Source organism: Perna viridis, chromosome 2 (genome assembly GCF_037379345.1).
Source record: "Perna viridis isolate PV_CMFRI_1.1 ecotype Kerala chromosome 2, ASM3737934v1, whole genome shotgun sequence".
NCBI classification, from domain to species: domain Eukaryota; kingdom Metazoa; phylum Mollusca; class Bivalvia; order Mytilida; family Mytilidae; genus Perna; species Perna viridis.
Window position 1 is genome coordinate 25,141,653 of NC_142446.1, and position 13,065 is coordinate 25,154,717.

Consider the following 13,065-nt stretch of genomic DNA (forward strand, 5'->3'; position numbering starts at 1 on the left):
TAAAATACGTTTTAATTTGACTGGTGTAATGCTCTGCTCAACTAAAAATTTGGATCCGCCTTGATTTCCATATGCAAAAAAATGAACCCAACCCCCCTTTTGAAGTTATAAAAAAAACTGATCCCCCTGTTTCACTTACAGAAAAAAATGCCCCCCCCCCCTTGGATATATGTACTTGCTTTGTTTAAATTTTCAAATAAATGTCTACGGTTTGAATATTATTTGTTATTTATTATATAAAGGATGCCGAATCTAGGGGTTTTAACCTAAAAAAAAAAAAACAAAGCTGTTATGCACGTGGCTAATTACAATATTCGTTATGTTTCGGCTAAGTTTACAGCCAATGAAATGAACATCTCGTTAGCGAGAACACAGCGTTACTTAATATATTTAGCTGGCATTTTTAAAGAACCCAAAGCTTTTCCGAGAGGAAATAATCGCCATTTTCTTGCGGTATATTTCTCTGTTTCCTTCCCCTTTTCCTATGATATCCCCTGAAAGAAGTAAACATACATTATCATATAAAAAATGTATTAAGTGGATAACAGGGAATTTGCATGGAAAAGTCGTGCTATTGTACCGGAAATATCCACAATTACCCTAAATTAACCAAAAGTCATCTCTAAATGAGCTGGTTTTCTCGTGCTAATGAGAAATGTATGACCTGGTTAGGCTCTATTCAGCCATTCCTTGTCGAAGTTGCATACTTCTCATTTTTCCTCTCTCGCCATATGACATTGCCTTTGTTCCAACAGTACGTGAAGGAAGAAGTGAAAAGTCAACATGAAAATGACATATATTCCCCAAGAAATTTATCAGACACTTCTCAGAAAGATGATATCGCACATGAAGAGATTACACTGTCTGTTCTGTCATTACAAATTGCAGAAGGTTTGCCAGCAGTCATAGCTGTTATAATCCTTGGTGCTGTGAGTGATAAAACTGGAAGAAGAAGAATCTTGCTATGGATGCCATCCCTGGGGAGTGTCTTGTACTCTTTCATCTACATTATGGTTCAATATACTGGATGGAATTTGGATGGGCTGTTTTTGGCCTCTGCATTAAGAGGTTTGAGTGGTAGCATGACAGCATTTTTAGCTGGTGCAACATATTATGCCATAAATACTGCATCGAAAGACAATAGATCAACAAGACTTGGTGTCCAAGAATTTCTGAATGGGATTACCTATGCAATTGCTAATATAATGGTTGGTTACTGGGTTAAATCTCGTGGTTTCCTTCAGCCATTTTGGTTCACACTGATTTGTAGCTCAATTTCGTTTTTTATATCATTTTTTCTTGTTAAAGAAGTGGATAATGACCAAAGAAGTAGCTCTAACTCCAACATTCAGATAGTCCACAACAGCAGTGACAATTGTTGCATTGACACCTTTAAACCCCTGTCAAGATTTTTCAGATGCTGGAAAAACAGGAATCTGATCACTGTTTGGTTGGCAATAATAGCCTTTCAAAGCTATGCTATAGTTCACCTTGGACAAATCAATACTTTAGTACTTTACTTCATTGGACCACCATACCAGTGGGACTCCGAAAAATTTGGTGTTTTTGCAGCAGTCGCAATGGTTGTAGCATCAATAGGTACTGCCGCTTCGCCTATTTTACTGAAACCATACCTGACAGATATAAACATCACCTTTATTGGTCTATTCTCCAAGGCCATAGGAACGATGTGGATTGCTGTTGTGAAAAATGAAACTCTCCTTTATTGTGGTAAGCATGGATTGCCAATGTAAATAACACTGTCTACACACTTTAATGATAATTGTATTTTCTGTTGGTACAAAGATACATGTACATGTACATGTATTAGATTTGACATTCAAATACAGTGTAAGGTGTACAATTTTTATTTCAAAATAAAATTTTATTCAGTATTTTTTATGAACACTAAAATGTTATTAGATAGGATTTTATAAATGTACTGGTACATGTTCATCTGTATCTTGACTTTCAAGTGTTACAAATGTACATACATTGTACATACATGTAAATACATACAAAGATACAAACATAAGAACATGTATGCACCAATCCAGTAATAAACTTTGGTGAAATTAAAGAATTACATGTAATTCAAATTCAATTGACATATGTATACAATGTATTTTACATGCACATTAATTAATCGTCGACATGCACAATATGTTGCACAATGATCTTTTGTAATAAATTTTATATTCTATTTAATAAAACAGATTCTGCTTCATTTTCTTTACTAGCTATGTACATTCAAACAGTAATGTACATCTGTAGACTTACATGTACATGTTAATACACAATGATTATATTTTGATGCATGTTTATCTTTTACAGCAATTATTCTTCTGGTTGCTGAGCTGCTTCCTTTCCCCATGTTGAGATCTATAGTATCTACTAGTATTGAAACCAAAGATCAAGGTAGGATTTAACAATTTTCTGTCTAATGGCAAAATATAATTACATGTATCCTGGTGTCATCAGTTCTCATAGCATAACAATGTTTTTTACCTGTTTGTTGAACTACTTATTAAATAGTTACAATGTTAAAGTCATTATATGAACTGATCTTTGTTTTTATTTTCCCAGAAGATTGGCGAAATTGCATGTTTACATTGTGAGAAAAGCACATTTAAGTGTGGTGACCTATTTTAAGATGACTTTATAGGTACTACCTCATCAGTTCACGATAGAGATATGACATTTTGTATTGAGGGCATGAGAGACATAATTGGAAATTGAAAATAAATAATTCAATATATTTTCATCGATATTTCATATTTGCTTGGTCAATATGTTACTTCCAGTGAATGTTTTCATTGATTAACTTTGATATGGCTAAAAAAATTTAATAACATCTTATATTTTTTAATTTGCTGTGATATGGTGTTCCAGGCATAGGGGTAAAGATATGCACGGTTATTTGTATTATAATTTGCCAAAAACGAGTAGGCTTTTCATATTATTGATATTCTATATCTCTTAAAACATTGATATCGTCATGAATTGTTTAATGTTTTCTGGTAAAAAATAAAAAGATACGATCAGTACTGCTCACTATACAATTTTTTTACTGACATAGCCATGCTTAAATCCCGACTGTGCATGATATCTGAATATATGACCTACCGCTTTCAATAAAATTTGTTTACATTCAAAATGTGTGTTGGAAGAGGTGGGCGCTTAAAAAATGAAATTTTTGGGGTTTAAGAGAAAGGTAAAATGAATAGGTACTAAATTTTATTGGTAATATACATACCTTTCTACGCGACATGGCAAAATCAAAGTGCAATAGTGGCAAGGAAATGTTCAGTAGGTTAATTCTTGGTGACTAGAAGACATGTGCGATTTCGCCTTTTATGTCATTTTGCCTATGCGCATTGCTATCGAGAACCCATGACTATCAAGAACAGATGAATGCACAGTACACATGTAGACAAAAAATGGATTTTGGAGAATAGTCATAAGATGATACAAATTTGTCATAGTAGGGTGATAAGATCCTTGTGTATTTGTTACGCGGGATTTTACTTGATAGTACTGGGTAAGACTGGGTACAACAACTTGACAAGCATTTGCATACTTGTGATTTTATGAGCAATAAATACATGTAATTGTACCAGTACATGTGCATGTACATGTACTTAAAGGTATGTTTAATCTCCTTGAAAACCTTTTGATGACATGTAAAATAATTTATTATTTTGTATTTAGGCTATACGCTGGTGCTTTCGTTGCATACTACCATATCTGTTCTCTTTTCTAATCAAAAGGAGTATTCAGTCAATATATGAGCATGGAACACTTAAAAGAGATTTCAACCTTGGTCATAGGCCTCAGACCATATCTCTTTCAAGTGTTCCATAAAGAATGATATTACATGCATTTAGCTGCCATAGTTGTATATTGTATAGGCTGTAACTTAGTTGTCTTAAGGTGTAGGCTTTTGATACAAAATGTATATGGCATGAGGGTAGATCAGCTCGAGACGATGTGTCACTTACCATGGTCAGAGAACTTTGACCTCAAGGTCAAATAAATGATTTTGCAATATAGATATAAGTCTTGGCTGTAATTTTTGTTGACTTTTGGTGTTAGCATTTAGTATTTGACATGAGAGTAAATCAGCTTAATTTTTTTGTATGATTTTGAATGTTCATAATTCATTTTATTTAGGCTATGGCAGGGTTCTTGGAGATGGTTTCCATCTTAATTTTATCTAGTTTTTTTCTGCAGCTACTTGTCACATTCAAATGATATTTTGTAACAGGCTTTTTATTTTTACATGTAAGATTTGTTGTGACCAGTTGTCACAGTTGTTTTAAGATAATGGATAAAGAAGTTAAAAGTATTCAATACCAAATATCAAAGTTGCCAACCAATCAAAGGTTATCAGAGGTAATAACAGTCTTTTCAAAATAATGGCAGGTACTGATGTAGCAGTAAAAGTAGTTTTTGTTGGTATGTCATTTAGTACCTAAAGTTATTGTCAAAAAATATAAAAAAACAGGGTATTTTACTAGGTAACTCAGTTTTGCTGTTCTTACTGAGATTTGGGGACTAAGCCTCTGTAATTAACTAGTGGATCCCTCTCCCCCCATTTTGTGGAGTTCGGGGTTTGATAAAAATACAATTTTCTACATGTTTATAATGTGTACTAAGGTTTGGATGCCAGGGTATCATGGTGGGCATTGGCTCACAGATTTCTTGTTTTTCAATATTTCTTTATAATAGATATTCTCTTAAATTTTTAAAAAGACGTATAGATGACCATTAAATACTATCCTAAAGGAAGGAATCAATCGTTAGCATGTGGTAAAATTATTTTCTTTTATAATGTGTATATATGCTTATTATTTTTTATTTTCAGGCAGTTTGTTTGCCTTGATGCATTGTGGAGAGAGTGTTTCCTACTTCCTTGCACCATTGATGTTCCAGACTATTTATCTACATACATTTAAATTCTTTAGTGGGTTTGTTTTCGTAATCTCAGTCACATTGCTCATAATGCCTGTACTATTTACAATGTAAGTATAATATTTAATCTCTATGTGAATTTAGTTCCTATTTAACTCAGTCTGATTAAGATTAACGTCAACACAGTAATTTCCTGAAGAGTTGATATACACATGTACCTTGATCTGAGCCATTTCAAATAACACATTGTGTACTTTTTTTTTTATCTCATCATCACTTTGAATCTAACCTGGAAAACTGATACTATGTTGGAACATGTGATACTGGACATGTGTATGAATATATGTGCTAAAAAACGGAACTAGAAGACTAAAAAGGAAAATAATGATACAGAAAAGCTAGGCCTAATCAAATCAAAATTCCCTAATTCTTACAATATGTACATGTATGTATATAAGTCATATTATAGAGTATGATGACACAGCTTTATGGCTATTTAATGGTGAAATGATCACTTTTAATTGTAAATTATGAGTAAAAAGACAATGGGACAGATACACTTTGAGTCAGATATACAATGGGACAGATACACAATGAGACTGATATAAATTGGGACAGATATATAATGAAATAGATATACAATGGAACAAATATACAATGGGACAGATATACAATGACACGGATATACAATGAGACATATACACAATGAAGCAGATATACAGTGAGACAGTTATACAATGGGTCAGATGTGCAGTGAGACAGATATACAATGACAGTGGGCAATGGGACAGATATACAATGACACAGATATACAATAACAGTGGGCAATGACACATATATAGAATGACAGTGGACAGTGGGACAGATATGCAATGTCAGTAGGCAAAGGGATAGATATAGACTGAGACAGATATACAATGAGACAGATATCCAGTGGGACAGATATACAATGAGACAGGTTTACAATGACAATGTTTGGAATTGTATACTAGCTTTCTACTGATATTAATCAATTGTCTTGATGACTTGTAATTTTGATATACATGTATCTATAATGGCTTTTTTGTGCTAATTATTTCATTTAATTTCAGTGCAATAAAATATTTAGATATGAAACAACCCTTAGAGTATGAGAGAATGTCAGGTGAGAATGATAGAATGACTGTCAGTACTAGTTATCAACAACTACAGGAGCAAGACGACCAGTATATAAGTGTTATCAGTAACTCTGAGGTCAATGTATAGTTACTTATCCAACCTTATATTATATGTTTTGGTAACCTACATTATGTTAGTTAGTATTCTTTAGATTTTTTAACAATCATTAATTTTGATGAACCGTCAGTTTACCATTTATCTGGTCTATATACATGTAAATAAAGGTTATAACAAAATTACCAAGCATATAAATTCATATGGACCATTTAGAAATAATATGATGACTTGTCTTTTAAACCCCATTTTTATAGATTTTTTTGTATATAAGATACAAGTACTTCTCATCAACATGCATATTTTAGAATATAAAATAATGTTTAAAAAGTGTAAGATGACAAATAGATGCCAAATGACAGTACAATTTATATGGACTGTTATGTTGCGTGAAAAGTAAGATGGACCTCAATTTTGCTTCAGCCTAAAATCACACTTTGGGGCAACAAACTGATCTGTATTAAAAGGTTATTATTCAGTTAAGTGTACAGTGTATGGGTCTGTATTTTTCTTTAAATCTTCATTGACCCACCGTGGGTGTTGAGTACAATCCTCATCTTCAGTATGAGATGGTGAAGTGCAACATTTTTAGTATTGAACTCTAAATTATTTCATAGCCTATAATGCTATTTATTATACTGCTAAAACAAACATTTCTTAGGCGCGAGTAAGCAATGGCATGCATTTTTAAGGACTTTTTTCCCCAGCCTTCAAATATATACAAATCATATAAAAAGGGCATTTATATATCACCCAATTCACGATATATCTCCCATTGTCCTGAAATACCTTTGTCCATATGTGCATCCTTTCCATTATGCCCCATTTAGAAAGTGTGAGGTACTTCTATATAGTGATAGTTTTCATTTGAGAAGAAAAATGAAGAGTGGAAGTATTCTTTTTTGTTTTTTTGCTATCATTGATTTATTGAAATTTGAGAATACTTGTATATTTCATTCCAGTTTGACACTCACTGCAACAACTACAACAGAATTTATTTTCAAAAGGTTTCTGAAAAGTTATTGACATATACATAAAATATGTTATGTATTAAAAAGGGGTATTCAGTATGGTACAACACATACTGCTAGCAGTAGAGGGTGATATACTATGTAAAACACTCAGAAATATATCAGCCTTGACTGTGTTTCCAGTGGTATATCTGCTTTGTATGTTACTTTGGCATATCATTCTTCTCCTACAGGCAATATATGTATATTGAATTATCATATAAGAAATTTTTATTGGTTGAAAAACATTGTTGTATGACACTCAGTATCCTAAAATATTTTTTGAATATTACTGATGTAGATATCCTTTCTTCCTATTACAGTTAAATGTTCTAACTTATAAACATCAGTATTATTCTTGATAGCACCCTTTAAGGTACTACATACATGTACCTGTAATTGTACAAGAGGTGCACACTTAAATCACAGATTTAGATGTTCTGATGATTTAAATTTAAAGTTTTTAAAACCATTAAAATATTACAATATGAGCTGGAAGTACCATAGTTTTTTTTAAAATATATTAAAATTTCCCATTGAAGGAAGATAAATCAGTGTTTAAAAAAAAAAACACCAGATATACACATCTTTAGCTACTTGGCCATAGGCCATGTGATCTTTTGCAATCTCCTGGCTTCAGTCGTCGTCCATCATTGTTTACATTTTTTCAATATACATCATCTCTGTCATTACTGGACTAACTACAATCAAACTTGGTTTTAATGTTCCTTGGGATTTCCTGCATAAAACTGATGTGGGGATTTTTGATCCATCGAAAAAGCATAACCGCCGTTACTAAAAATAGAACATAGGGGTCAGACAGAAGTTTTTTGCATATATCTCCAAAATGGTAGGTTATGCCATATTCTGAGATTGGTAATATTGTTCATCAACATTAGATGTATGTATTGTCAAATTTGTTTTTATCTGTTTAGCCATGTCCAAGTTATTGCACTTTTCTGATGTTTTTGACTATTTCTGAGGTAATTTCTTTCAAAAATCTTCTCTGACACTACTTGATCAATTAGAACCAAAATTTTCCTTAGGGTATTGTGCATAGAACTGATATGGTGATTTTTTATCTGTCAAAAAACATGACACTGTTACTAAAAAGAGACTATATAGGTCAGACAGAAGTTCTTCGTATATATCTTCAAAACCATTAGGTTTAGCCAAACTTTGACTTTTGTAAAATTGTTCAGAATGATTAGATCTATCTTCAGTCAAATTTTTGTTTTAATCTGTTAAGCTATGTTGTAGTTATTACCTTTTTTTATGTTTTATCCCTATTTTTAATGTTATTTCTTTCAAAAATCTTCTCCCCTGAAACTACCAGACCAGTTAGAACCAAACTTAGTAAGGTATTCTGCATAAGTTTGATGTGGGGATTTTTGATCTGTCAAAAAACAGGGCTGCTGATACTTGAATAGAACAAAGGGGTCAGTCTGAATTTTTCTCATATATCTCCAGAACCATTAAGATTAGCCAAATTCTTTCTACTGCTGAAATGACCCTTTTTATATAGCCTACAAATTGATGCAGGGACCAAAATTGGCAGACAACTCCTTGTTAGAGTTATTGCCCTTGAAAGGTGGAAAATTATGTTTTTTAACAGTTATTAAAAAAATAATGTCTTGAGCAGTTTTCAGGCTATGTCTTGAAAACTATAGTAGATAGAAAGAACCTTTCAGTTGATGAAATGATCCTAATGATGAGTCCTACCAAAGTCTTCTTGAGTCAAAATTGATGGACAACTCAATTGTTTTCTTTCAAGGGCAACAAATTTAACAAGGAGTTTCATATAAATATCTTCAAAACCGTTAGGTTTAGCCAAATTTTGACTCATGTAAAAGTGTTCAGAAGGACTAGAAATCTCTAGTCAAATTTTCTTATTAATCTGTATATTTATAATATCCATATTCAGTAAATAATATATACATGTATATTCAGTGTTAAGCAATACTTAAGAGGTGTTTGAAAGAAATTCTTTGGTAATCTTTCATCAAGTTTTCAAAATTTTGAATTTTTTTTTTTAGAAAATAGTAAAGTGTGCATTTGTACTTCTTACACCAAAATAAAGAAAACAAAACTGATTAAAGCTTATTGGACTGAATTTTTGTTTTGTAATGTTATAGTATTATTTAAGCCGTGTGCCAGAGCCACGTGTGATGTGTGCAAGAGCTACTTGTGATGTGTGGCAGAGCCATATGTATTCTGACAGTGTGCCAGAGCTATGTGTTGTGACAGTTTGCCAGAGCTATGTGTGATGTGTGCCAGAGCCATTTGTGCTGGACAGTGCGCCAGAGCTGTATGTGATGTGTGCCAGAGCTATGTGGGATGTGTGCCAGAGCCACGTATGATGTGTACCAAAAACATTGTTCTTGTATTAAAATTAGTTCAGTACTAAAATTCTGTTGTATGTTATTTGAATACTTGTTCTGATGAATTAGAAAAGAATGATGTTATCTGCAGGTTTGTTTTATCATTATTATTATTATCATTTTGTTACTGTTTTATAAGATACTTTTGAATTTGAAGTTATTTGATGTTTTAAAAGAAATCTTTAAATGAGCATTTTCCAAAAATGTTAAATTAATGTATATTCTCTACTGCTTTGTGCAGCATTTATTACTATTTTACCTTAAATTAGTGAATCTTGTCTCTATAAATGTTGATAGTTTTATTCTTTAGCATAGATATAATTTGATGAAATAAGTTTTAATATTAAATAGTGACTTGTTCTCTATGTTGCAAGGCTCCTGCCTAGATGCGTTCTTTGCGAGAAATTTATGCCACAGCTCTTGGCATTGTAAAACATAAAAACCTTTCTGCTTGAGTGTTTGGTCTTGTAATAGGGTTTGTAAGTCTTGTTCTAGTTTCAGTTTCCCATTCAGAATTTCCAATGTAGAACATATTGAAATCCGAAGACCGATCTGCATTTTATTGCTTACTTCCGGGTAATCGAAACACTGCATTACAATGCAAAATCATGTATTTTATGCTTTTCTTAACATTTTTATCCTGTAGAACTACTAAATATTTGTTATTTTTTATCAGTATTTTTACACAAAAATATGTTTTGCTTTTAATATTGAATTTAATGCTCTGTAAATGACAAGCCTCCATGCATTTGAATGGTAGACAAGGACCCATTCTCATGAAACCATGGAGTCATCTGACGAGACTTACATGTTCTATGATAACCATTTTCTAGACAATAGGATTTTGTTTCATTATAACCAGATCTAATGTGTTTTGTACAATATAATTTTCCACACCATACGGGGATGATACCCGTAATGTCATGGGACAGTAGCTACTGCTTTGCATATGTAGAACTTAGTTCATGCCACATTCATGTACCAAAGTCAATTTTGATTGCCAAAATAATTGTTTTTTCACCAAATGTCACACTAGTGGAAACCCTGTTATTTACAGTTTTTTGTTTATTTTCGGGCCTTTGACTTTTCAAAAAATCATGAAAAGATTTTTTATGGGACTCAGAATGCTTGCATACATGTGTTGATTTTTTATGCAAGTTATACTATGGATTATTGCGATTATCCCTAAAGGAATGAATTTCTATTTTCTCTTTTTATTGTATGAGGACTGATTTTATTATCTTCTATGTTTTCACACTAATTTAATTTATTGTATTTAAACCAAAATGTTTTGCTAACTTTTTTTTTGTTGCTATAAATGTTATGATGATCTTACTGGTTTTGGAGTTTACTTATTTCAATATGATGGATTTTAGTACAATATGCAGCGTAAATGATATTTATGATACGATATGATATTCATTATTTTCACTACACAGTTTGAGCTGGTTGATAGGAATAACCCTGTATGACTGTCATTCTCGTCAACCCATCTCCTATTTATTGCTCATTGGATTTTGATGGAAATAGGTAGGAAATTTGGCTATCATAGTTATATAGATATACATGAAGGAAGATGATACATTGTCTGATGCCTGCAAAGGGAGATAATCCATCTGGAGGGTTTTACAAGTTTAAAAATTTCATACCCAAGTCTTGAGATTTTGATGAAATTTTATAGGACAGCTGATCATATAGATTTGCATGAAGGATGATTATTATTGCCGGATGCTTGAATATGGATATGGCTGATGTTGGGTCACTGGAATTATGATTTAATTGTATGTTTCACTGGCAATGGTTTCTTCTTCAGCTTAAAAGTATCATTGTACTTGTAAGAAAAATATTAGTATCAAACTTATATCTTTTTATATAACCGCAAAAAAAATTGCGGACGTATAATTTTATGGCACAATTGTTCTGAATATTTGATTTGATTTTACTTGCAACTTAAGGAAGATTCCTAATTAATTTGGACTTTGTGACCCAACTGTTTTAGAAAAGGGGCAAAAAAGGTTAAAAATAGGTGTTCTATAAAAACCCATGTAGAATGTATGTTTTTTTTTTTTTGTTGTTTTTTTTTTTTTCGATTTTAATTTTTTTTTATTTTGTTCCTTATTTAATGCTGGTAATCAAATGTATCAGCAGATTGTATGGGATTTGGACCGTTTTCAAGTTATAGGGAATCAAAGTTTGGCAACGCGCAAAAAATTAACTCTTTAGCTCACCTGCTTGAAAGCTACCTGAGCTATTGCCGTCACTTGCCTATGTAATCGTTGTCCTTCGTCGTTTTCAATTTTTTCATATCTCCTCTTCTCTGAGACTGCTTGACCAATTGGAATCAAACTTCTGACATGGTTAAAAATGTTCAGCATGATTAGATCTATCTGTGGTGAAATTTTCGTTTTATTATTTGAAGCCATGTTGGGAGTTTTGCCCTTTTCCGAAGGGTTTTCTTTTGCTATTTTAAATGTTATTTCTTTCAAAAATATTTTTCTCTGACACTACTCGACCGATTAGGACCAAACTTGGTATGAATGATCCCTTGGGTTTTTGATCCATGAAAAAATGGCTGCTGTTTCTAAAAATAGAACAAAGGAGTCAGACAGAAGTTTTTCGCATATAATGAACACCGTTAGTTTTAGCCAAACTCTTCCAATTATTGAAATGATACTTATCATAATGCCAGCAAGTCTCCAAAGGATCGAAGTCGCCTGACGACTCCATGTAAGAGTTATTGCCCTTGAAAGATGAAAAATGGCGGGGTTTTTTTTACAGTTTTCAACCATACAAACAACGTTACATAGCTGGTTCTGCAAAATGTACCACAAAACCTCTTTCAAAACTTTTTAACTTCTATACTCACAGCTGTCAAAGAGGGTCTCCAGTCTTACCACAGCACTTGTTACTACCGTATTAATTCAATGTGGATCCAGAAAAATTCGAAATATCTTTTAGAGACCCTCAATTCAAGATTATTATCAGAATATATTAGCATTAAAACCTGTGTTTTTCTAAACACTGTATACTGGTATTCCTCATACTCAGTTAAAATCCCGACTCTAAAACATATTTCATCGTTGTTTCTCCAAAAAAGATGGTACACCTAGATGCAATTAAATAGTTCTTGGTAGAGATTCCTCATACTCTGTAAGAAATAATTCCAAGTCGTCTTCCAAATATACAAAAGAAGATGTTTTCAAAATGCTGAAATTTTTTATCGACAACATATTTGTCCAGTGTGGACGCGTGTTTCAACAAATGGTCGGCATTCCAATAGGAACAAATTGTGATCCTCTACTTGCTGACCTATTCCTATACTCTTGTGAGGTTGACTTTATAGCTGATCTGATCCGAAAGAAAGAACATCGTTTAGTTCGATCCTTTAATCTCAGTTTCCGCTATATAGATGACGTACTATCGTCAAACAAACCTAGTTTCTGGGACTTGATACATCATCTACCCCAAAGATCTTGAGATGAAGGATGCTACAGACACCTTGAAGTCAGCCTCATATATTGCCCTACAATTAGAGATCTATGGCAAGG

The 13,065-nt window shown here is 32.5% G+C and overlaps 1 protein-coding gene across 1 annotated transcript; it reads left to right on the plus strand.

Annotated features, from left to right (window-relative positions):
• The first annotated feature begins 480 nt into the window (after positions 1 to 480).
• LOC148624210 (lysosomal proton-coupled steroid conjugate and bile acid symporter SLC46A3-like) lies at positions 481 to 10,852 on the plus strand. Its single transcript, XM_088566734.1, has 4 exons — positions 481 to 1,731; positions 2,335 to 2,418; positions 4,868 to 5,024; positions 6,006 to 10,852. Exons 1-4 carry the CDS (start codon positions 627 to 629, stop codon positions 6,157 to 6,159), a joined length of 1,500 nt encoding a protein of 499 aa, XP_088422860.1. The 5' UTR covers positions 481 to 626; the 3' UTR covers positions 6,160 to 10,852.
• The last annotated feature ends 2,213 nt before the right edge of the window (positions 10,853 to 13,065 follow it).

Excerpts from the sequence above, each read along its gene's own strand:
- LOC148624210 (XM_088566734.1), top strand. The coding sequence starts at position 627 with ATGAGCTGGTTTTCTCGTGCTAATGAGAAATGTATGACCTGGTTAGGC. Across the intron at positions 1,732-2,334 it reads TGAAACTCTCCTTTATTGTG|CAATTATTCTTCTGGTTGCT; the intron begins GTAAGCATGGAT and ends TATCTTTTACAG. Across the intron at positions 2,419-4,867 it reads TATTGAAACCAAAGATCAAG|GCAGTTTGTTTGCCTTGATG; the intron begins GTAGGATTTAAC and ends TTTTATTTTCAG.